Raw genomic sequence first — 23,365 nt, 5'->3', positions numbered from 1 at the left:
CTCACGCCTCCCTGCCAGCAAACACCCCTACAGCATCACACACACACATACACACACCCCTTCCACACCCATCCAACAAGTCCCCCCTCTTCATGCGCACATATCGGAGGCTGCATGCTCACCTTCCTTCGTCCATCGTTGCCTAAACCCAGTCTGGAGCTCCCCCATGCCCCAATCAACAAGCCAAAAAAATCGAGGCCCCCCTTCGACACACCTTCCAGAAGCCTTGGCGTTTTTCGTCGCTCCTGCGGGCTGGCTCCTGTTCCCGGTGTGATCCTCCTCCTCCCGCCCCCTCTTCCCAAGCGGCGGTATGAGTGAATTGAATGATGCAGCCCGAATGATCATCGCTACCAGAACAAAAACTGCTTTAGCTGCTGGTAAGCTGGAGTATGCCTGCCTGCCTGCCCGCTCCTCGGTCATTGTTCCAAGGTCGGTGATGAAGCTGAGCGCTTGCTCGGGCTGGGCTAGGTTCGCGCCCCCCCTCTTCCTAGCCCCCAAAAGGCGTCGCGCGGTATTTTTGGATGCGTGGTGCTGCTTGACTTTCTCCCACACAGCTTCCTCTTATGGCCATTCGTCTGCGTCGTATTACGCCTGCGAGTGCATTGTCGCCTTGATCCCCGATGATCCCCTCGCCGAGGGAGATAAACAGGGCGAGCTGCATTTCTGTGGTTCCTCTGGTCCAACATGTGCCAGTACTCCCACCGTCAGCCGCGAGTATTTGGTTGAACCTCGCTCCCACATCCTTCCCTTATCCCAGACTTTTGTCTTCTCGTGCCACTACAGTCACTGAACAAGAGAGAACGAAGCAAATATTTCGCTGCCAAACGCTACCATCCATTGAACAGGAAGCGCAACGGATACACATCCTGCGAGTGGTGAATAAACACAGCAAGAGAAATATATTAACAACCAAAAACAATACCACCGAAGCTCGCTCCCACTTCCTCCTCCAGCGAGCCTCTGCAACCGGGGACATTAGACCTGTCCGGACATACAAACATTGTAAAAAAAGAAAAACCCTGGCCCTGATTTCTCCCGAGTTAGCGCAAGGAGGAGAAGCAAAAATGCACCGATAAAAAGTCCAGCTTTGACGCGGGAACTGAGCAGCTTTCCTAATGTTGTCCGCAAAAAACGAAAAACGCCCATATACCATTTCCCTTGAACAATGTACAGTACCTCTTCCGCCTTTCCCTTCCTCTCCAAAGCTACGACCCGCCCTCAACATCTCTCCTGTCCTCATTACCTAGACTTCGTCTTCGAGAAATTTGTAGGCAAACTTGAAGTCGGCCTTGCGACGATTCATCCTACAATTTGCCTCTTCTGTGTCAGCCAGTCCGTTCTTCTTGCAAATACTAAAACCTCCCCACCAACATCACTCCCCTTGATCACCTACCATGTGCTTTCGTAGTCAAAGAACCTATATGTTCCTTGCTCGTACTCTTCAGTGATGCTCTTGGGCTCTTCATGTCGTTGAAACCAGGTCTGATATTGCTTGTGAAAGCGCCAGCTTTGGTCCTTGAGTGCTTTAGCTGCAAGATACTGCTGCGCGGAGCCCTGCTTGTAGTAAAATACATAAAACAGCGTGTCGGGGTCGATGCGCTGGTAGAGTCGTGGGTCCTCAAAGATGGCCAGTGGTGTGCGCGGGAAGCTTGACCCGCCCTGCGGCACGGGATTCTCTGGGAAATACGTGCGCGGTACGTCGGCATCGAGCTGGTCAGGGCAGTTGGCGTGGCTGGCTTCCATGAGCCTTTGCGTCGACGGCGCTGACTGCGACGGCGGGTGTTTCTTTGCCGTCTCGTACGACTCGACTAGGTCCTGCAGCGATGCCGGGAGGTGATATATACTCTCCTCCTCGGGAACGTGCGCTAGCCCCTTGGACTTGGCGCCGTTAAGCGTCGCGCCGTTGGTCGCCGGCGGCACTTCCTTGGCCTCGGCAGCCACGGCGGGTTGCTTGCCGACCACCTTTGACTTCTTAGGCCCGCGGTTGGACGTGGATGCTGGCGCAATCGGCGCGAGGACAGCCTCAGGGGACGGCTCCTCGGCGGACGGGACGGCAACCGTCGCTGGTGCTTGTATCGGCGTTTGCCGCGCGGGTTGGGCGGCAGCGGTAGCTGGCGAGTTGGTTACCGAGGGACCGGAAGCAAGCGAAATGCCAGCACTACCAGGGGGTGGAGGTAGTGGTGATATCCCCACGTTGGCCTTGTCGCTTGCCGCAGCAGCCGCCGCGGCGGAGGCGTACTTTAATGTCTCGCCAGGTGCTCTTGTCGGTATCGTCGCGGGCTTCATGCTAGGAGTCGAACCATTGCTGATGGTTGACAATGGCGTGTGCAGTGTGGCAAGCGCTGGTAAGGGTGATTTCGTCTGTGAGGACCCTTTCCGCGTGGATACTGGTTCGTTCTCTTTTGCCACTTTTCGCGGGGGCTTTGGCGCGGCGGGTTCGGGTATCGGTTCAGGGTCGTCCTGTTGCACGGATTGGGTGTCTTGCGACGACCCTCTCTCGCCATCTGCGCCCATGCCAAAGATGCCTTCGTCGTCCTCAAGATTTAGCTCGTCGTACATTTCGTCGTCCTCCATAAAGTCCTCATTCACGCCATCGGACACGTAGTAGCGGATGCTCTCCTCGAGTTCGTTGACTTGCTCCGTCTCAACACCGCCGTTTTCCAGAGACCGTCGGATGAGCTCCAGCTTGCCCTGATGCCACTTGTGCCGTTCTATTATGCGCTCAATCTCTGCGATGCGCTCCGCCTTGGCTGTCTGGCTCTTGCCCTTCTTCATGGTCGCTTGTATTTGCTCGCTCTCGGCCTCTAGCGTCTCGATCTGTTGTTCGAGCTCCTCGACCATGCTACTTAGAAACTCGCCCGCTTCGAGTTTGGCTTGCTCCTTCGGATCTAGTTTCGCTGCCGCTGATAACCCTTCTTTGGAGTAGGCTTTCGTCTTCATTGCCTTTTCTACCGCTTTGAATTTTTCCATTTGCTAGAGAGCAGAAAACGTCAGTTATTTCTTCTCGTTCGCGTTGGCCATGATGCTTGCTTGTCCACAGTACAGAGGCACTCGCTGGGTCAAGCAGGGGGTAATGGGCAACACACGGTTTCTATCAATTTGCGGTGATCCAGCAACGGGGCCTTGTCCTTGATGTCGTTGCTGGCAGCCCATGTCTTGATCTGATCGCGAAGACGCTGCAGCTTCTTGATTTCACGCTTCAAGTTGTCCTCCAGCTTCTCTTTTTGTGCCGGGTTATTCGATAGCTCGATCTTGTCATAGATGGACTCGAACTCAGCGACACCTTCAGCCACCTTTTTGAAGCACTTGTCGACTTCCTGTTGCAATTTTCGGGCCGCCATCGCGAATAGACTGATGCGCAGCGACGCGGTAGGATCGGTATTCGGTACGGGACGGGTGATCGGTAGTTAATGAAGTGCCTCCAGGGCAAGGGATGCGGGAATGAAGATGCTCGGGCACAACACGTGTGTGAAAGGGCCTGTCGGGCGGGTAAGCGAGGGGTTGTCACACGTCGCGTTACTATGATGATGGCCCGCAGTAGTGTGCGCAGCACGATGAGCGTAGCAGCCGATGATTGTTGGACCAATGAATAGCTGTAGGAATGATACGTTAGGCTGACGGTCGGCGGCGATGGAGAGATTGTGAGATGGAGTTGTGATGGCAAGGTCTGAGCATGTACCAGGCTGCAACAGGACTAGCGCAGTGTTGTACCTTGACGACGGCAAGAATGCAGTCACGATGCGCCGGGGCGACCCGCGGAGGTGAACAACTACAAGATGCGTAATGAAAAGACGGAATCACCGTGGAAGGAAGCCCTATTGCCGTTTGATGTTGAGAAATGGCCATTTTACTTTGTTGTGGTGAATTGAGAGCTCGAACTTTTATCACTAGCCGCTGCTTTCGGCGGTTGGTACTTGGTACTTGTTAGCACTGTACGAGCCAGCTCACATGACCAGCCACACCAACAACATTGGCGCCTCCACCTCCCACAGGATTGGTGCGTGTGCTACAAATTACAGCCTAAGCCTACAAACCACCGTTGTAGAAGCTCCCAGAAGCTAGGCCGAGCTTGTACGCCGTCAACGCATTTCATTGCATTTACATCCGTCATGCTAGACGCTCCGTGTTTGGGCCTGCATCTCGTTTCATCGGTGTCGAGTGCGCGATTTGTTCCAACTCAATTTTGCGCATCGATATTTCGTACCGTTCACTTGGCGGCGTTGTAACTAGTACCTCCATCACCGTTGCACGAAAGGTCCCATCCTCAACGCAATGAAAGGTGCGGCCAGCTGCAGTCAAACCCGGCCATCACTCTAACGTTTCACCGCAGCTATATTGCAGCGCGTTTTGTCGGGTTCCGTCACCGTCGAGAAAGAGTTGGTCTCGTCCATTGGCCGTGGCGTCCTCGTCTTTGCGGCCGTGGCCCCGGGTGATACCGAAAAGGAGATGGAGTCCATGGCAAACAAGGTCCTGCGCATGAAGCTGTGGGACGACGAGGCCGGCGGCAGGGCACGTATACTGCGGCTCGTTTCCGGTGTCCTTACACGCTAACTTGCTGGTATAGTGGAAGAAGAATGTAACGGACATCAGCGGCGAGGTGCTGTGCGGTATGACATCCATTCCTCATTGTAAGGATGATAGGTTGCTAATGTGGAGACTTTAATTAGTATCGCAATTTACTCTCTTGGCTAAGACGACAAAGGGCACGAAGCCCGACTTCCACGGCGCGGCCAACCCGGAAGAAGCCCGGCGCCTCTATCAGTACTTTGTCGAAAAGGTACAAGCTGGCTACCAAGCAGACCGTGTCAAGGACGGCGTATTTCAAGCCATGATGGAAGTTGCCCTGGTTAATGATGGACCGGTATGTTCGAGACTCGCTGCCCAGCCTCTCTTTACGGCGGCACGGCTAACAAGGTCGCAGGTCACCCTGGAACTCAATGTCGGCGGCAAGGCCGCGCAAGAGAACGGTAAAAAGGAGTGATAGACGAATCTCACAAAGGCATAGCATTCAGACATCGGCCTGGGTATCATTAGAATTTCATATATCCTGGGTATAGATCAGGGCGACTACGGAGCTTGGCTGCTGCTGACTTCCTGTCCTTCCACATCCTTCGCCTTCTTCACCCCCTGCGTCTCATCCAAGCAGATCCAAACCAACAACAGAGCAGGCCCCATCACATACAACACCGTCACCACGCCCGCACCGAACCGATCCGCCGCTGTGATCCCCCTCCTCATCCCGCCCACCGCGTCCGGCAAGCCCGCGTTGGGGTTACCGATTGACGTGCCCGTGTCCGCTCGGACCGGCGCCTCCACTTCATCAATGAGCAGGCTCGCCACCGCCGCCAGCACGTCCATGGCCTCGCCCGCACCAGTCGTGTTGTCTATTCCGGGATCGACAAATACGCCGCCTTTGGTCCAGTAGAAGCCGCAGCGACGACCGGTAGGTGGCCCCGTGCACTGGCGCACGGCGGCGCGCGCCGAGGCCTCCAGCACGGGCATGATGGCGTCGCGTGTAAAGGGGGCGAGCTGCGTGACGACGGCGAGCCAACGCAGGCAGTAACCTTTAAAGGATAGCATGTCGGTGGTGCAGGGCGGCTCGCGCGTCTCGCAGTCCGTCTCGAAGATGACGTTGTCGCGGAAGAATTCCTTGAGATACGAGGCGAGCATGGTGTTGATGCGGTACTTCCACTTCTCATCTCCATTCGTCTAAAGATGCAAAATCAGTTTGTTGTGAGTGTGTGTCACTGGGCTCTGAGAGGCAGCATCGCCCTTCACAACAGCCCAACTCGACTTACATAGTTGTACAGGAACGCTGAACCCTCAATCAGCAGCGCTGGATTGTACGACACCTCGAGACGGTTAATATCCGTGCAGTTGTGCTCGACGTGGCCGCCGTCGTACACGTGCCAGTTCTCATTGTCAATATAGCCCACGTTCCAGAGCCAGTCCCACGTCTGCTCTGCGCGCTGCGCATACGTGTCGTTGCTCGTATACCGCGCCAAATGAGCGCCGAGGTTAAAGAAGACGCCATTCGCAATTGCTGCTGCCCGCATCAGTATGCATGCCACAAAACATGAAGCACAAACAGGGGCTGTACCGTTCTTGTAACTGTACCCATTGTTGAAAAACTGCCGCTGCCAGCGCAGCCCTCCCCCACACGCTTCATCCCACCGGCTCGGCTCAGCCTGGGTATTCCACACGGCCTGTGCCAGCGCCAGCCACTGCGGCTCATTCGGCGGCGGGTTGGGGAAGCGCGTCTCGGCCGCGCGCATGGCCGCCATGCCCCAGAAGCCCTGGTCGTCATTCCCCAGGCCAATCGTCTGGTTGCGCGGCTGGTAGTCCTCATTCTCGCCGACCTGGAACAGCAGGCCCTGCGTGACGACTTTGTTGTAGCTGGCGTCCCCGGTGAGATGGAAATAGTCAACGTAGGTGCCCATCAGAGCGCCGCCCTCCCACCAGTAGTAGTCCCCGGTGCCGCTGGCGGGCGGGCCGGGCAGCATGCCGGGGATCTGCCCGGACTGGTTGCCCTTGTAAAAGGTCATGAGGTCGTATGCAAGTGTTGTCGCGCTCTGGCGAATTTCATCTGCAGTTTTGTAAGCGACGAGCTCTGCGACGGGTTATGATGGACTCACCGGGCGTGTCAATCTTGTAATACGCATCAATGGCCGCAGATATGGGCGCCGCCACGAGGAGCGCAGCAATGGCGCGCATCGCAAGCGAAAGAACAGTTCACTCGTGTTTACGTTTGTTTTGGACGAGCTGCCTCCTTTTGCTTGCGCAAACGAGCCAGGTATTGGTTGCGCGGCCTGTTGCACGGTCCGTTCTCATGGTCGCGTCGTACAGGAAGCGATGGTCTTTTCGCAGCGACTGCAGAACATGGCGAAATACGATTCAACACGGAAACTGGTTTCATAAAACCTGGCGGGACTTTTTTTCACCAACTCGGGGAGACGATTGATATAACATCTTACCACGGCCCCCCGCGCGAACTTTTTGCCCATGCAGGGTACCCCCGGCTGCCACAGCTTTCCCCCGGGGAGGTCATGATGAACCCTCCCCCCCCCCTGTCAAGAGTTCTCCGACATGGGGGATAACTTGACCCGTGATAGATTCACTGGTAGCGAGGTGCCAGCCAAGGCAGAATGCGGGCAAGGGTTCGAGAGGGGGGGCGTGATCTATATAGGTAGGGCTTCACGGCTCTTGCGCTCCACATGGTCCTGTAGGATGATGTTATTGGCTGTCTGCATCGCCAACATTGGCTGCGGCCACGCTCCTTGGCAGGCGAGTTACTGGAACAATGCGTTGATTAGGACTGGGAAAGTCGGCAACTTGGTCATCATGAAAGAATCGGGCTGCGTTGTCGACTGGAGGAGGAGGGACAATAGCCGATGCGCGAAGGCCTGCTGCTACGAACAAAACGGTACGAAAATGGGGGGTTTCAAGTCAAGCACTTTATGAATACAAGGTCATTTTATACTATCAATGTTACCGACACCGAGGCAGTGAATTAATTGAGCCTGTCTGGGCCAGTGCAGTGACATCAAGATGCAAAAAAGCTGGGGTTCGATCCGGTTGTAATACATGCTGCACCGTGACTGGTTAACATTGTCCCAGAAAAGCTTTTGCAAAGCTTGTTGTCAGCTTTGGCATTTTTACCTCGTCGTCGGCATTCGATTAAGTTCCGGGCCGTCCCAAACAAGCCCGTGCGTTTCAAACGAAGCTACATTGATTGGTACATTGGTAAAACGTTCAACAGCCCAATCGGTGGCGCGCAAGAGCTTATGCTTTCCGCCAACCAACAGGCATCGTGACACGTTGTGCAACAGTTTAAAAAAGGACATACATTTTCTCTTTTTTTGCTTCTGTAATTCTGATGTAGTTCCCACACGAGAGCCTCTTGCAATCATACATGCTGTCCAATCTTCTATTGGAAAAACTTCTTATACGCCGCCTTTTCCTTGGCCGCGCGCGCCAACGCCTTGGTCTTGACCGAACTCAGCTCACTCACAATCAAACCATCACCAGGGGCCAGCGTGTGCGCCTCCTCTAGGTCCCGGACAGCTGCCTCCTCGTCCTTGAGGTTGACGTGGGCAACGCCGCGGCGGAAAAGGGCCTTGGCGCGATCCGCGTCCTTAGCATCCCCCGCCACGGCGAGGGCAGCCGACGCGCTGCGCACGCACTCGGCCCAGCTCCGGAGCTTCATGTTCAGCAATGCGCTGTTATTGTTGAGCGAGAAGCGGAGGGCATCGAGAGCCGGCTTCGTGGTGGCGGGCGCGTCGTCGAGGTCCGGGTCCTCATTGAGGTACCGCAGGCCCTTTTCGTACTTTTCGAGGCCGAGATGCAAGTCGCCGGCCTTGAAGGCCTTGTTGCCAAAGTCCTTGCACGCGGTCGCGACCTCGAGAATCTTGGCGGCGGGCAGCGGCTGCTGCTCGGCAGGGAAGTCGTCGGGGAAGTCCTCGTATGGGTCGCCGGTGGCGTCGGGCTTCTTGACATCGGCGTTCAGGGCCGCATCGCCGGTGAGCTCGCCGCAATCTGCAATGATGGTCTCCTTTTCGGGCTTGTCACCGGCAGAGGTGCGCAGGTTCTCAATCTGGCGGATGAGAGACTTGCCGCTCAGAACCTCGCCGAAAACGACGTGCTTGTTGTCGAGGTGGGGTGTGGGGACAGTTGTGATGAAGAACTGGGAGCCGTTTGTGTCTGTGGTACGTGGTTAGAAGTTGCATCATTTTTTTCTGTCTGTTCTTGTGCTGTGTTGTGTTGTGTTGGTTGGACGGGTCGGGTGCTTACTGGGACCAGAGTTGGCCATGGACAGGAGAAAGGGACGATCATGCTTCTCGGGGAAAGCCTCATCGTCGAATTTGGCGCCGTAGATGGATTCGCCACCGGTACCGTTGCCTTCGGTGAAATCACCTCCCTAAAGCAGACAAACATGCTTCGTTAGCAACGATGCCGAGGCCGCGGGGCTCACTGGCGCAGGCGCCGTTTGCGGCCAAAAGTGTGGCTGGCGTAGAAGCTTACCTGGATCATAAATTGCTTAATGACACGGTGGAAGACGGAGCCCTTGTAGTGAAGGGGTTTGCCCGACTTGCCTGTGCCCTTTTCGCCGGTGCAGAGGGCGCGGAAGTTTTCAGCGGTCTTGGGCACGAGGTCCGAGTAAAGTTCCATGGCGACGCGGCCGGCGGGCTTGCCACCAATGGAGATGTCGAAGAAGACACGAGGCCGGATGGCCTTGTCAGCAGACGCAGACGCCATGATTGAAGTGGTTTGCGAGGGATTGGAAAGGCAGCGAGAGGACGTTGGTGGCGCGTCGAGGTTCAGAAAATGAAGCTGGAAAGCTTTCCCAGTCTACGCGTAGCGCGGGGTCGAGCGGGGTGCGTTACGAGATATCGTACTCGGAATCTTGAACGGCTGTGCGGCCGATCTGAGTGGTCGTTTCAGACGACAATTTTATGGAACGATGGAGAAGTAGGGCTGGTGAGATTGACGAGCTAAAAAGTAGACTTGGAAGAGTGTAAAAGATTAAGTTACGTTTCTAGGCAACGCAATAAAGCGTAAAAGGCAGCCACGCAGATTGCCAGACTCTGTGTTTGCTGGTGGGGCGTAGCCCTGTAGGCAGGCAAGAACAATGTGGAAGGTAGACGAAGTTTCGACCCGCAGCCTCGCGGCAGCCATGCACGTGAAATTAATCAATTGTTTCGCCAACGCTTATGTGATACGTACGCCTTTATTCATACGTTGTGCAGTGTGCTCCTGATCATATATACAGGGAGAACAAGTATCGACCACGCTAGTATATGTACAGCTTCCGCATTGGGAATCCTCCTTTTTCCATGTCCTTTCGAGATGAGGACATTCGCCTAAGAACAAGAAAACGGCTTTGCAACCAGGCCATGGGCATAGGCATCGATAAGCTGTCGAATAGTGACATACAGACCAGCGACGCAGATGAAGGCACCGGCCAAAACGGTAAATGCGCAGAGCAGAAACTGACCCCATTGCCGACGCCATTCCAGGAAACCAGCACCGTCGTGAAACGAATCGTGCAGCCAAAACATGCCGGCGCTATCACACAATCACATTATTAGCTGACATGAGAGTGTGCGGCGACGAGAGAAAGAGGCACTTACACGCCATAGGTAAACCAAGCGGCAAACAGCGACGCAGCAAGCCCGACAAGGTAGTTAAAGATGGGTACGCCCGTGGCAAGGAGGAAAGCCAAAATGTTGCAAAATACAACTAGAACAATCCATACGCCCCATCCGAGAACGGTATGGCTGTGCAGGTGGTCGGACTTGCGGAACAGGCGCACAAAAATGACCTTGGCAGCCGTGTGGGCGTAGAGGGCGGCCGCAAGCAGCAGGTTCGGGATGGCGATACCGTACGAGACCTTGGCCCAGTACGGCGACAAGGAGGAAAACGACGGGGATAAGACTTTGCTTCCGAGGTAGCCGTATGTGACGGCGGCGAAGATGATGTAGTAAATGGTGGTAAAAGTCTGGAGGCAGTACGCCGAGCGCATGGCGTGCTTGGGTTCCTTCATTTCGGAGATGAGGACAAAGAACCTGAGAAAGTTAGCCGAGTACAGTACATATTGGCGACCAAGCTTCGTTGGACTCGTACATGAAGTGGCCAGCGAAGGAAAAGACGGGGTTCGTAATCGAGGCAAAGGCAGCGTAAAAGTCGGACGTCACGACCACCTCGACGGAGCGACCAATGACGGGCTCCTTGCCAGCAGCCCCCATGGCGACCAAGCCAGCCATCAGGATACTCAGCACGCTCAGAATGGAGACGTATCCCAGTCCGTGAAACGTGCGCGGCAGCGAGACGGCGAGCGAGGCGACGGTAAAGATGGCCGTGTAAACGAGGTTGCACAGTTTGCTGTCGCTCAGCGTGGCCAGCGCAATCTGGCCGGCGAGGAGCTGACTGCCGGTGGCGAAGATGGCAAAGGCAAAGGTGCCAAAGGCCATGATCTCGCGGCCGACGGGCCCAAACATGATGTAGCCGGCGTCGGCCATGGTGTGCACCTCGGGGTGGCGCAGCTTGAACTGGACGAGCAGCCACGAGGTGTAGGTGGCAAAGATGCCGAGAAAGGCGACAATGATGATGCCGGGCACCATGCCGACGACGGCAAACGCCGACGGCAGCGAGAGCATGCCGTTGGACACAATCTCGGCAATCATGAGGATGGCGACGAGCTGCCACGAGAGCCGCTTGTACTTGATGTCGTGGTGCTCCTCGGCGCCAAAGACGTCGTGCGCCGCGCTGCCCTCGTCGGCACCGCTGCCGCTGCTCGAGTGGTAGTCATCTGAGAGCGTGGTGTTGTGCCCGTGGCCGGATTTCTTTTCGGCAACGGTCATGATGGGAGGCGGGCGAGCGGGCAGGGAGACCAGCGCAAGAAATTGGCAGTGTGTGTTGGGTCGGTGAGGATTTGGGAGAACTGTGTGTGTTGGCCCCCCTTCTAGAAGGAATCTACCAATGTCTCAGATTGCACGCTGAAGAAGAAAAAAAAACAAGGACCTGGACGAGGAAGAATAAGTGCGGAGGCGAGCTTAAAAAGAGAGACACAACCAAGGTTTCTCGACCAGGGGGGGGAGGAGACTCGACAACAGACGACGGCAAGTACTGATAACTAGTTGAGAAGAATAGAAAACCCTGGGGGTAAAAACGCTTGGCACAGAAACTATTCAATCATGAAATGGGGACAAAATTTCCCTCGACGGCCACGTTTTATGTAGAAACCCCCATGTCAATGTCAATGTAACCATTCTCCGACAAGTTGCCGTCTTCTCGGTTTCCTCCCCTCCAAGTCCACCACCACCAAAAGATTGGCGATGGGGCCCCATGCCGAACGGATACTCTAACCACATACTAGAGAAGGATACTAGTAGAGAAGAGGATACGACGGGGCATGCATGTTAATAATAGAGGGGGGCTTTCCGTCGTAAAATCGCTCTCCACCGCCTCGTCGACGGCCTTGTCTTATCGAATGGGCAAGCATCGCCGTGTGGGATGGACAGCAACATGCGACCACCTTGGCCCCGTCCCGCCTTTCTAGCGGGGAGGCTTTCTGCAGTCTTGACCTTGATAACTAGGGTTAAATGCTTTCCCTTGTTCCGGGAGATACATCGGAGGGCATGTTGGCAAAAAAAAAAGGCTACCAGTAGTTGCCTCGATAGTGCTGGTTTGACCCCATGTCCGTCCACCACGAACCGTCGTCTGGACCTTTTTTTATTTTTATTTTTTTTTCCCTTTCCAATTTCTTCAGCAGAGCGGGGTACAGCCAGCTGGCGGCGCCAGACCTAAACCTGCATGGTGGGATGAAGCAAAGTTTTTTTTCTTCTCGTACCTAATTTGTACTTGGCTGTCGATTTTCATTTAAATTCTGCCTGCATTTCATTTACATCTTATTACTGGCTTGCTGGCTAATGAGTGTTGCCACTATCCGTACTAAACTAACCTGTTCGTCCCAAACCGGCCGCCTTGGCAGAGCATAAACTCAGAAACCCAAAGTCATGCCTGCCTGCCTGTTTCGATTCTGCGACGGAAAAAAAAAAGGGCTGTGTGCGTGGCTGTGGGTAATCTATTCCTTTCTTTTTCTTTTCTTCTTCTTCTTCAGCCGCCGTTGCATTGATAAACCTGCGGGAGCCCATCCCTCCCTCGCTTGCCACTTCATGCGCCCCTGCGCCATCATGCCATGAGTTGTTGACACGAGATTGTGCATGTATGCTTTTTAAATAATGTCTGCTGGAGACAAAGAGCCCTGGCCTGGGGGAATCTTGGCCAAAGCGGGCTCCCCAAGTCCCTTCTCAACGGCAAGCCAGGGGGATCGCGCGGTGGCGGGCCGAAACAACGCCACAGGCGTCGGCGGCCATTGCCGCATTGCGCGGATAGCCGTACGGGGCACGGGAGGGGGGCTTCGCCAGTCACGCAAGATTGTATCGTCTAGAGTGAAGTCACATCTCACAATATTCTTCTTGATTCGATACTAGTGTTACAGGGTCCTCGACAAATGGCCGCTCCGGCTTGTCAGCTCGCCACCGCCGTCGGCCTTTTTCACAAACTTGACCGGGCCCTCATACACCTGGCGGCTCCATATAAAGTAGTAGGCAATGGCCCACACCACGACGACGGCGAAAATGAGGGATGACCAGTTCATGCCGGCCGCGTTCAGCTCGGGCAGCGGGACCGCCGGGAAGAACGCAATAATGAAAACGAGCGCGAGGTAGCAGAGGGCGATGATGTTGACGGGCAGCGCCCACGCCCCGAGCGAGAACGGGCCCGGCGGCATCGGCTCCCCGGCCCACCGCCGCCACATGAAGCAGCCGATGCAGACAATGTACGACACCATGAGCGTGCCGGAGCCGAGCGAGACGAGGCTGCTAAACGCCACGGTGCTGCCAATGTTGATGAGCGAGAGCAGGATGGAGATGGCCGTCGACAACAGCACCGCGTTGACGGGCACGCCAAGCCTCGGGTGCACCTGCGACAGCCAGCTCGAGCACGGGAGGCCCTTGTCGCGCCCAAAGGCGAACATTTGCCGCGAGGCCGATGCCATGATGGTGACGCACGAAAACGTGGCCATGAGCAGGACGATCGAGGTGAGGAAGTTGGTGGCGGGGTAGGACTGCGTCACGTTGAAAATGACTTGGATAAACGGGTAGCCCGTCTTGGTTTGCAGCACTGCCGGCACCGCAGGGGTTAGTCAGTCGCATAAGAGATGCCGAGAGCGCATCAAGGAAGAATCGGCTCACCTTGGTCCAAGTCACCAATGCAGTAGCAAAAAGTAATGGCCGTGAGCCAGCCCATCAGGCCATTGAGGTTGATGGACCACATCATGCTCTGCGGGATGGTGCGCGCCGCGTCCTGTACCTCCTCCGCCATGTGTACTTGTTTCACGTCAGTCACCGCCGTGAACGACAATGCCGCCGCCGTCCTCGAGTCGTGCGAAACATGGCCGAGTCATATCGAAACAAAGGTCGCAGGCGGGCCGAGAAAAAAAGAACAGAAAAGACATACCGGATGCATCGGCGCCAAGAAGCGGCAAGACACTCGTAATCAGGCCAATCAGCGTCGACAAGCCAATGTCGTTCCAGCCGCCGTCGTGAAACTGCGTCCAGACGACGCGGCTGGGCGTGCGCGGAGCGAGCACCCACAGCGGCACCAGCATGCAAAAGAAGCCAAAGACGTGCACGACGAGGATGGCGCCCTCGACCAGGTTAAGGCGCGAGGCGAGGAGCGTGTTGAAGACGAGGGCGAAGACGATGATGGCGATGACGAAGAGGGTGCCGTGCCAGCGCGCAAAGACGTACGTGTCGTAGTTGAGCGCCAGCAGGCCCTGGATCTCGGTGCCGGCCTGGAAGGCGATTGAGGTGACGAGCGTCTGCCAGCCGAGGACGCCGAGCCAGCCTGCTTGCGTTGTCAACGACCCGGGGGTTAAAACGAAGGAGAGGAGAAGCGGGCTTACCGACGACGTAGCTGAGAAAGGCCTGGTAGCCCGGCGGCGCAAACTCAGACACCCAGTGGTACTGCCCGCCAGTGGTGGGCGCGACAGAGGCCATCTCGGCCATGGAGGCGTAGACGGCGTTGAAGCCGGCCCAGGCCATCAGCCAGGTGTAGATGAGCCCGGCGGAGCCGCCGTTTGTGAGGGCGAGCGATGCGGTGCTGCGAGGCGCGAGAGAGCGAGAGAGAGTCAGGCCGTGTAGATGGCTACAAGCTCAGTTGCGTGCGTGTGTGAGGTGATGACGGACCTGAGGAGTGACTCCCATGAGCACATGAGAATGGCGCAAAAGCCCAGCACGGTGAGCGACTTGAAGTTTCTCTACAACGCCAGCCCGTAAAGCTTTGGCATCAGCAAAGAGCCAAACATAGAAAAAAAAAAAAAAAAAAAAAGAAAAAAAGAAAAAAAGAAAACACTGCATTTTCATGACAGCTTCGAGAACAACTCACCCTCATCTCTTGGATCTTGCCCATGCGGGCCATGTCACGCCTGTCGTGCTCGTTGCCGTACTTCTCCAGGTCCTCGCGCACCTGGTCCTCGTCGTCGTCAATCATTTCAAACGTGCGGCGCTGGACAGCCGAGCCCATCCTGCTCCGGCTTTCCGACAGCGTCGTGGTGCCCATTGGCGACATTCACGCTTTCGTTTGGCTGGTAAAGCGTTCGGGAAGAGATGTGATGTTTCCGTCTCTTGGTTTGCCTGCAGAAACGGAAAACGTGCGCACCTGCCTGGTTAAACTGGTATAATTATATGATTATTATTTATCAATAAAACAAAAAGCAGGCTACCGCTATGGAGACGGCGCACCACCCACCTCCTTGATGCTACAGCCAATCAATAAGCCTCGACTTACCTTTCCCCCCTCTTATTGAGCCTGATGCAGGTGGATATGGCTTCTCCAAGCTGGCTGGTTACGGCTTAACCCGTCTCAGACCCCCGCCAGGTGGCGCTGCTGCCCTAATACAGTGTGAACCTGGCGCCATCAGGCTATTCGCTTCAATGCTGATCAGAAGCCGGGCGTGCCAACTTTTTTCGACTTCTAGGTTGGTTCCGTTGCTGATTTGGCCCCCAGCTGGCAACACAACACATCGGATGGAACGGCGACACATCTTCTTCTTTCACGCTGCCCGGATAACTAATAGTAGATTTGGCTAGCTTTCTTCGAGCCTTCCTTCCTTCTTTCGCCAGAAGCCCTCTGAGTGGCCGCAGCCCCAACAGGCCAGCTAGCTCGCCCTACCAGGTACCTAGGAGTGACCGTCGTCGTCCCGTCTGCCACCTTTCTCCACGACATCCAACAAAAGCCACCACCAACCTCAATAGGGTCAACGGCTGCTGGCAGACGCGCCGCCCGCCCGTCCCGTCTCTCCTTCTTCATGGCCGTCGACTCATCATCCAGTTAACCAGCGTCTTTCCCATTGCTTTTTTCCTATTACAGTTCAAAGACCCAGCGCTCGGCCTCTGGGCCTCGCCCCCCTCGCTCGCCATGGCCCGCCGCCAGGCCGTCGAGCAGCTCCCGCCGTTTGCCACCATCGCGCCCGACGACCGCCGCGGCGCCCTCTGGATCGCCGCCCTCCTCAGTCTCATCTTCGTCACCATGACGCTCGGCGCGCGCCTCTACGTCCGCAAACACATGCTCGGCCGCGACGACTTTGCTGCCATGGCCGCCGTCGCCCTCGCCGTCGCCCAGTACGCCGCGCTCTTTGCCGGTATGCCCTCTGGTCTGGGCACGTCCAAGCTGTCTGTGACGGCTGGCAACGAACGCAAGAACGGCTCTGTGCGTCGCCCTCCTTTGCTTGTCTCCTTATTTTTTTCTTTCTATAAAAAAAATAAGAAGTTCTTGTTTGCGAAAGAAGCGCCCCTTGCTAACACAGCACACAGCTCCTCCTCACCTCACAAGCCGTTTTCATGTGCGGCCTCTACATGGCCAAACTCGCCGTGCTGCTCGCCACCGAGCGCCTGCTCGCCGCCACCATGAAGACGGTGCGCCGCGTGTGTCTGCTCATCCGCGGCGCTCTGGCCGCCGCCGCCCTCGCCTCGATCTTGCTCATCACCCTGCGCTGCGCGACCCACAGCCTCCTTTCTCTCTCGAGCGGCCCGCGGCGCTGCAGCGGCCTTGGGCAGCGCTGGGTCATCATCGCTATTCTCGACGCCGTCACCGAGACGGCCATTCTCTGTGTGTTTTACGGCCTCGTCTGGTCGCTGCAGATGCGCGCGGCGCGGAAATGGATGTTGACCCTCCTGCTCGGCTTGCGTCTCCTGTATGTCCAGCCTTGCACCCACCAACCTACAGTGTGTCAAAAATGTACTGACAAGACCTTTCTATGTAGCTGCCCCGTCTTCACCGGCATCTACACATCCGCCATTCAGTCTTACGCCAACAGCTCGGACCCCGCCGTCGAGGTCATGTCGCCCCTCGTCTGGCAGCAAGTCGCCCTCGGCTACTCCCTCATCGCCGCCCTGCTCATCGCCCTGATCCCCTTTCTGCGGAGCTTCCACACCGGCATGGTCCTCAACGTGCAGAACATGGGCTCTGGCGGCAGTGGCGGCGAGTGGGGCAGCTCTGCGCGCTCCCGCGACAACGTCTACCGGTTGAAGAATCTGTCGACCAAGATTAGCAAGGCCGTGAGCAGCACCAGCCAGCCGCCGCCGCCGCCGCCGCGCACCGTGCCGCTGTCAGAGACCGAGGTGACGCGATCCACGTCGCTGCGGTCGGGGGAGGAAGCGGCGTGGCGGAGCAAGAGTCGCTCCGATGACGGCGCGGGCTCGGCCGACGGAGCGGCCCAGGAGCCGATGGTGATTCAAAAGACGGTCGATTGGTCGGTGCAATATGAAGAGGGCGAGGCGCGGGGTCTACAGCACCCCGGCCTGCCTGGCTATCTGAGCACCGAGACAACGTACCGCTAGACGCGAATCGATGTCTCACGAGACAAACATATCTTTTGTTTTTACTTTTTGCTTATCGCGGCCCCATTTCATGTAGAATACTTTATTTGGAGGAAATACCCAAACGACAGGGAGGAAACTGATCAAACTGATCAATCCATCCCCAGAAAACTCGCCAATTCATTATGCGAGCCTCATGTACATCTCAATGTCACGACATCATATTCTCCTCAAAAGACCCTGCTAAACAGATGATGCAAAATTGAACAGGTTACAAGGATGACGGCAAAATCTGGGAACCCTTTTTTTTTTCGACCCAAGACAAAATTGCAGGGAACAAGGGGGGCGCAGAATGAGATTTGTGCGAGGCTGTCTGTTTGCCGATGCAGGGGGCGGGCCGGCTGTGTTACTCGGCAAGGATCGTGGCTCGCGCCCAGTGCCGGCCGGGGGCCGGGGTTGAGTCGAGAGAGATTGTCGAGCGGAACATGTTCCGTCGTTTGTACTCTGTACAGCAAGCGTATTTCTTGCACGCCCTCACTGACCAATACTGATTCGTGGGCACAGCAAAAAGTAGCAACAGTTGTGAATATTTTGCATGTTTGATTTGAGAGCTGCGTATTATGTATATATACCGAATATCCAGTTTTTCGCCCACATTCAATATGAAAGGGGCCTCATCATACCGCCATCTTTTGACTTTTCCTTCGCATGCAAGAGATGTATGTTTGTATGTATGTGCGTAAAAAAAACAAGTGGCCTCCCAGGATACCACCATCCCTGCCAGCATAAAACAGAAATAAAAAAAGAAAAGTCGCACCAATATATGTATAGTGGGACGAAGAGGATTCGAACCGGTTGTCACTGACGGTTCTTGAAATCGGGGCTCTCGGCGCGGCTGCCAATCTTCATGATGCCGCTCAGTAGCGTCCGCCCGACTTTGCCGTTTCGACTCTTGGGCGTTCCGCGGGAGGAAATGCCGCCGGCTTTGCGCGCATCGTTGCCGTCACGCCCGCGGCGCAGGTCCTTGCTGCGACGGGAGCTGCTGCCTTCCTCGGGACCGTCGCTGCCGGAGCCGCTGAGCATCTGGTCGACGTCGTGACACATGGCTGTATACGCAGCACTGTACGGGGAACGGAGCGGTTCGGCAAGGGCGGCCTGCTCAAGCGTAGCGGCAAGGCGCGAAGGCGTTCCTCGAGCGGCGGCTTCAGCAGCTCGCAAGCGCCCGATCTTGGCCATACAAGCGTCGACTCGCTTCTGGAGGCCGACGCATAAATCGTTGAAGATGAGGAGCTCACCATCGACGTTTTCTGTATCTAGATCATTTGGGCCAGCGCTAGTCCACAACTTGACAAGGCCAGCGAAGCTCTTGGGTGCGTCAATCAGATACGGGAGACTACCGAGGCCCTCCCTGCACGTAGGGCTAAGCCTGCCACAAATGGTGTTGGGTGTGCTGTAGCTGGCGGGAGGGGCGACGACACCGCGGTCCGACGGAATGCTGCACACCTGGTCAATATAGTCGCGGAAGACAACGCGATGGGATGTGAGGAACCGATTCATTGGCTCCATGTACTCTTCGCGCTTTCCAAAGGTGCCGAGGTTTGACAGCTTTTGTAGCGTTTTTGCTACCAGAGTAAATGTGCGCTGCGCTTTGGCGCGAGGAAAGTCCCGTAGTAGGCCGCAGAGCTTCGGAGAGAGGATAGCAGGGCAGATGAACCGCAAAAACAAGAAACCGGATACCGCGGTATAAGTGGCTGAGCGCTTAAACTCTCCAAATCGGTCTTCAGCAACGCCCCGAATGTATTTGAGAACATGGCGCAACTCAGGTGGTATGCGCTTTGCCGTTTGTGCGATGCACTGCCAAATCTGGGACGTGATTCGAATGAGTAGATTCCAACGCTGGTCTAGGTCGGCGCCGTACACCTTGCTAGGATCGACTTCGCAATCTGGGTTCATTTCGTTGATCTCGAAGACCTTGTCGCGGAGAGCCTCCTCGAGATATTCTTTGCCAAGGCGGCGCATGTGGAACTCGAGGGACTGTGTCAAAAGAGTGTTTCCACGGAACAAGAGATTCGCCTCGCCAGCAAGCGACTTGCTCATATCTCGAACAATCAACTCGCGGTCACTAGGCGATTCCATGGATTCGTTCGACTTTAGCCGGCTGCTGAATCTGTACTTTTTCATCGATGTTAGGCTTCCAGGGCCGTCGATTTCATCTTCGACAAGCGCCAGCAACCATTCAGACGCAGCTCCTGACGCTTGGAAAATATTGAGATAGAGTTCAGATAACTGCTTGAGCTGTCCGGGCAGCGCGGCAGAGATGAGAGCAGTCAACCCAGCGGGGAACCGGTGGAGGGTCTCGGACAAGGCTTCGTATTCTTTGGCCAAAAGAGCGACGTGCTCGTCGTGAGAAACTCTAATTAGCATTGACCCGATGATTTGCTGCTTTTCGTCTCTAATTTGTAGCCAAGCTTCATGAGATTGACCTCGCTCTAGTTGATCAAGAGCAATGTGGACGGTTCCGCAAATCAGCTCTTGGGGGAAGGTACCGCGACTGCCATCCATGCCTTCGATACGCTTTAAAACGACGGATAATTCCTGCACCAAAGGCGCCAAATCCCTGAACTCGCAATCCTCGCGCCAAAAAGGGTTTTTAGTCATGGCTTTAGTAGTAGTGCGTGCTCGCACTTCACCATCCAGAATGACCTCGGCCAAGTAGTTGCCGACTAAGGCATCCGGCTCCATCTTTTGCGACTTTTCGGGCAAGATATATTCAAGACCTGACGGTCGAGCTTTTATTTTGGCTTCGGTTATTCGCACCGTGACAACCTTTTCCATGCGAAACACCTCGCCCCCAGTCATTGTCTCTGTGTCGGCAAGGTCGATAAGCTCGTCGTCTTCCGTATCTCCAAGGTGGAACAAGTCTGGAATGGCATAGGCACGTAGTAAGACGAACCAGACCTCGAAATGGATCCGACTGTCCAGGGCTAAGTATACAGGGCGGAAAACGGAAATGCGCGAAGCCTTGGGGGCGTAGGTGGGGAAGATGGCTATGCAAAACTCCTCGTCGAGAACGGTTCGGTCGAGCTGCTGGATGGCGTGCCTCGAGAAGTGTGTCAAGTCAATGTGACACAAGACTATAGAATCCGTTTCGAGCATCAGCGTCAGCTCACCAGTGTCATGCAAGATGCAGGAAACTCGACGCCACGCCGCCGAGGGGGACCAGACATCTCGTGTTGAAGAGCGTTGAAAGGCGGCTCTCGGATTGGGCGCGACGCCCTTGTCCCAGAGCATCACCTTGTCAATCTTGATAATATTCCTGGGTTTGCTCTCGTCGGGTAACTTGCCGAAAGGGCGTAGATCGGGTCGAAAGGGCGCGGTTGGGCTTGCAGGCTTTCCGTTGGTGAACTTGATGGGGCTAGGTTGCAGTTGCTGCCAGCTGAGCAAAGCAGCTAGCCAAAGCTCCAAGTCTTCGTGGACTGCTGGCAGCAGGAGCATGTGTGTGGGAGTCGGTGTGGTGAGCTCGATACACTGTCGTTCACCTTGGGTATATTCTGCCGGTACGACGGTGCAGCCTCGCAAGTCGTCAACAAGGGGTATATGAAAAGAGCCGGTCTGATTAGTGTCAAACATGAGACTGCCTGCTTCCTCATCAATATAGGCAATTCCAGAATACCACGCGCCGCCTGGTTCCGACTGGTACTCGATTTGTCCGCGCATGCGACCACACAACGTCTTCATGAGTGAAACTAGATTGTTGGGGTCCTCTGCAGCGACAGGGACGCACATGGCGTCGACAGAGGGCGCCGAGGATACGACGGGAGAGCTTGGACGAGAGCTCTGTCGGTGTTTTAGCAGACGCTTTCCAGTCTTTTTATCTCTGCTGGAGGGTGTAGAAGGGGTGTTTATAGAGCGCTGGGGGAGGGCAGGTGTGGCGTAAGAGTTGGATTCGGGGACGGATGCCTGCTTGTAGTTGTCTGGGGAAATTTGGACGGGAGGCATGGAAGAGCTGACGCTTCCGACGCGGTGTCTTTGGTCAGAGTTGAGGGTGGTTCGGTGGGCGATGAGGGTGCCGTCGAGAGTGCGAGTGCGAGGGCGAGCGGGAATGGGAGAGCTCCTTGCGGCAATGGGCGAAGCGGATTCCAGTTCGGATGGATCGGTAAAGGAATCATTGAAGACTATGCCTCTGCGTCTCCCGATGCCGCCGGGGATATCTCGCGGTGAGCCTGCGGCAGCGACAGCGTCCCGAGAGAGAGGTGCGGCGTCGAGACTCATGGAGCCGGTTCCGGAGACGAGGGATTCTGCGAGTTCCGGGGTGGAAGCTCGTGGGCCGGGAGCCAGGGTGGCATATGATCTAAAAGGAGATCTCAGACCAGCGGCAGGCGTCGCGTCGAGGGCGTCGCAAAAAAAGTCGGCATCTGCGGTGGCAGGTGGCTCTGGCTGTTGCAAGGTCTGGACTTGCGGCCCGTCACCAGGATTGGCGGCGGGCTGAGAAGTTTGTCCTTCCATAATCGAGTTCAAAGAGGTCATGCCATGGCAAAGGTCAAAGGATTCAAATTGAAGTTGAGCAATGGGAGGGGTACAGTGGCGGAGGCGGGGTCGAGTCGAAGTCGAGGTGTGATGTTTTGAAGCATCCAAGGTCACTCAATGCTGGACAGGTAGAACGGCGGCACGAGGGCGACAGCGAGGGAGGTTGAGGCTATCAACAAAAACGGCTATAGCAAGATGGTTGCGGTATGCCGGGGTAGCGGGTGGCTTGAAGAGGCGGGACGGTCGAGCGCAGACAAAAGCAGGCGGTGGAGCATCTGGTTGCTGGCGTTGAGGGTCTGTTTGTGGGCGGTTACGAAGTGACGGATGTTGGGGGGTTGCGGTGGAAGAAAACCAAAAGGCTGAGAAAAAAGGCGGCGTTTGATGGGTATGAGGGCAAAGACGAGGTAAACGGACGAAGAAAATGGGTGTGGGAGAGGTGGTTGTCGAAGAAAGCTGGCGGTCGCGGCGTGAAGATTGGGATTAGGGCGAGCGAACAAAAACGGCGATGGCGGCGGCGGCGTGGGGTTCGGGGGAGGGGGTGGTGGAAGCAGGCGCGGCTGGCATGGCAGGCGGGAAGAGGAGGGAGGAGAGGGAGGAGGCAAGGAAGAAGGAAGAAGGAATTGCAAAAGGTTGGGATGGTGGCGGTATAATTCCGAATAGTCGTCAGCGGGAGAGAAAGAGCAAGTTTACGGATATTTGGGGCGCGATAGGAAGCGAGAAGAGAAGCAAGAGGAAGCAGGAAGCAGGGGACGAGAGGCCTGCCTGGCTGATGTGGTGATGGTAGTGGACTATGCGTAATACTAGGTAGGTACCTAGTTAGGTAGTGTACCTAGTTGCAGTCGGCAGGGAAAAGAAACACCGAAACAGACCCAAGGCTGATAAAGAGGCGGGCGGGGGAACTGGTGGGCAGAGATAGGTACTAGGTACCAGGCAATCATGGGTACGGTTTACTTATTAGGGTTACTTGGAGAGATTTGCCGGCCGACGAGAGTCTCTCCTGCCCGTTTTCCGACCTGCATCACGAAGCTCGCCGTTTCGCAGCCGTGTCTGACGATGGGCAGCACAGCGCAACGAGCCCTCACGACAAGTAACACGACCGATTGTGGAGAATGAAACGAATTCATATAAAAACAAAAGCAAGGTCGGACGGGGCCAGGGCAGGGGCAGTTGGTCAGTCACGGAGAGGAGAGGAGAGACGTACGTGGCTTGGGGCGGGGGAGCAAAGCACGAGGCCGAACTGGTACAAAGAACAAGTGACAGAAGCGGTACAGAAGGCAGCTCGCGAACCCTGCTGGGTCGGGGTTAAAAAGAAATGGCCTGACTTTTTTTTTTTTTTTTTTTTTTAGTTAGTTACCTGATAACCCAACCACCCCCTCCAGGAACCACCACCCTGGTCTAGGAACCAGCTTATCTGCACGTGAATAGATCACGTGGGTGTGGCTCGAGCCTACGGATAA

The 23,365-nt window shown here is 55.9% G+C and overlaps 8 protein-coding genes across 8 annotated transcripts; 2 read left to right on the top strand and 6 right to left on the bottom strand.

Annotated features, from left to right (window-relative positions):
* Nucleotides 1-1,243: 1,243 nt before the first annotated feature.
* On the bottom strand, nucleotides 1,244-3,341 carry CCM_08499 (CCR4-NOT transcription complex, subunit 3; the record flags this gene model as incomplete). The annotated part of the gene is made up of 3 exons (XM_006673637.1): nucleotides 1,244-1,304; nucleotides 1,394-2,973; nucleotides 3,087-3,341. 3 exons carry the CDS (start codon nucleotides 3,339-3,341, stop codon nucleotides 1,244-1,246), a joined length of 1,896 nt encoding a protein of 631 aa, XP_006673700.1.
* Nucleotides 3,342-4,272: 931 nt separating this feature from the next.
* CCM_08498 (deacylase) lies at nucleotides 4,273-4,981 on the top strand (the record flags this gene model as incomplete). Its single annotated transcript, XM_006673636.1, has 5 exons — nucleotides 4,273-4,279; nucleotides 4,331-4,536; nucleotides 4,565-4,607; nucleotides 4,668-4,861; nucleotides 4,922-4,981. The coding sequence occupies 5 exons, from the start codon at nucleotides 4,273-4,275 to the stop codon at nucleotides 4,979-4,981; spliced, it is 510 nt and encodes a 169-aa protein (XP_006673699.1).
* An 86-nt stretch (nucleotides 4,982-5,067) lies between these two features.
* Nucleotides 5,068-6,714, bottom strand: CCM_08497 (Mannan endo-1,6-alpha-mannosidase; the record flags this gene model as incomplete). The annotated part of the gene is made up of 3 exons (XM_006673635.1): nucleotides 5,068-5,709; nucleotides 5,799-6,610; nucleotides 6,636-6,714. The coding sequence occupies 3 exons, from the start codon at nucleotides 6,712-6,714 to the stop codon at nucleotides 5,068-5,070; spliced, it is 1,533 nt and encodes a 510-aa protein (XP_006673698.1).
* A 1,213-nt stretch (nucleotides 6,715-7,927) lies between these two features.
* On the bottom strand, nucleotides 7,928-9,255 carry CCM_08496 (peptidyl-prolyl cis-trans isomerase; the record flags this gene model as incomplete). Its single annotated transcript, XM_006673634.1, has 4 exons — nucleotides 7,928-7,987; nucleotides 8,012-8,700; nucleotides 8,791-8,917; nucleotides 9,022-9,255. 4 exons carry the CDS (start codon nucleotides 9,253-9,255, stop codon nucleotides 7,928-7,930), a joined length of 1,110 nt encoding a protein of 369 aa, XP_006673697.1.
* Nucleotides 9,256-9,860: 605 nt separating this feature from the next.
* On the bottom strand, nucleotides 9,861-11,360 carry CCM_08495 (amino acid transporter; the record flags this gene model as incomplete). Its single annotated transcript, XM_006673633.1, has 3 exons — nucleotides 9,861-10,065; nucleotides 10,131-10,565; nucleotides 10,624-11,360. The coding sequence occupies 3 exons, from the start codon at nucleotides 11,358-11,360 to the stop codon at nucleotides 9,861-9,863; spliced, it is 1,377 nt and encodes a 458-aa protein (XP_006673696.1).
* A 1,634-nt stretch (nucleotides 11,361-12,994) lies between these two features.
* Nucleotides 12,995-15,123, bottom strand: CCM_08494 (amino acid permease, putative; the record flags this gene model as incomplete). The annotated part of the gene is made up of 6 exons (XM_006673632.1): nucleotides 12,995-13,683; nucleotides 13,755-13,889; nucleotides 14,020-14,409; nucleotides 14,468-14,664; nucleotides 14,751-14,821; nucleotides 14,950-15,123. 6 exons carry the CDS (start codon nucleotides 15,121-15,123, stop codon nucleotides 12,995-12,997), a joined length of 1,656 nt encoding a protein of 551 aa, XP_006673695.1.
* An 858-nt stretch (nucleotides 15,124-15,981) lies between these two features.
* CCM_08493 (uncharacterized protein) lies at nucleotides 15,982-17,402 on the top strand (the record flags this gene model as incomplete). Its single annotated transcript, XM_006673631.1, has 3 exons — nucleotides 15,982-16,272; nucleotides 16,377-16,756; nucleotides 16,826-17,402. 3 exons carry the CDS (start codon nucleotides 15,982-15,984, stop codon nucleotides 17,400-17,402), a joined length of 1,248 nt encoding a protein of 415 aa, XP_006673694.1.
* Nucleotides 17,403-18,239: 837 nt separating this feature from the next.
* On the bottom strand, nucleotides 18,240-21,887 carry CCM_08492 (GTPase activating protein; the record flags this gene model as incomplete). Its single annotated transcript, XM_006673630.1, has 1 exon — nucleotides 18,240-21,887. The coding sequence occupies one exon, from the start codon at nucleotides 21,885-21,887 to the stop codon at nucleotides 18,240-18,242; it is 3,648 nt and encodes a 1,215-aa protein (XP_006673693.1).
* Between the last annotated feature and the right edge of the window lie 1,478 nt (nucleotides 21,888-23,365).

This window comes from Cordyceps militaris (assembly GCF_000225605.1).
Source record: "Cordyceps militaris CM01 unplaced genomic scaffold CCM_S00007, whole genome shotgun sequence".
Lineage (NCBI taxonomy): Eukaryota > Fungi > Ascomycota > Sordariomycetes > Hypocreales > Cordycipitaceae > Cordyceps > Cordyceps militaris.
This window is presented reverse-complemented; position numbering and strand designations above follow the sequence as displayed.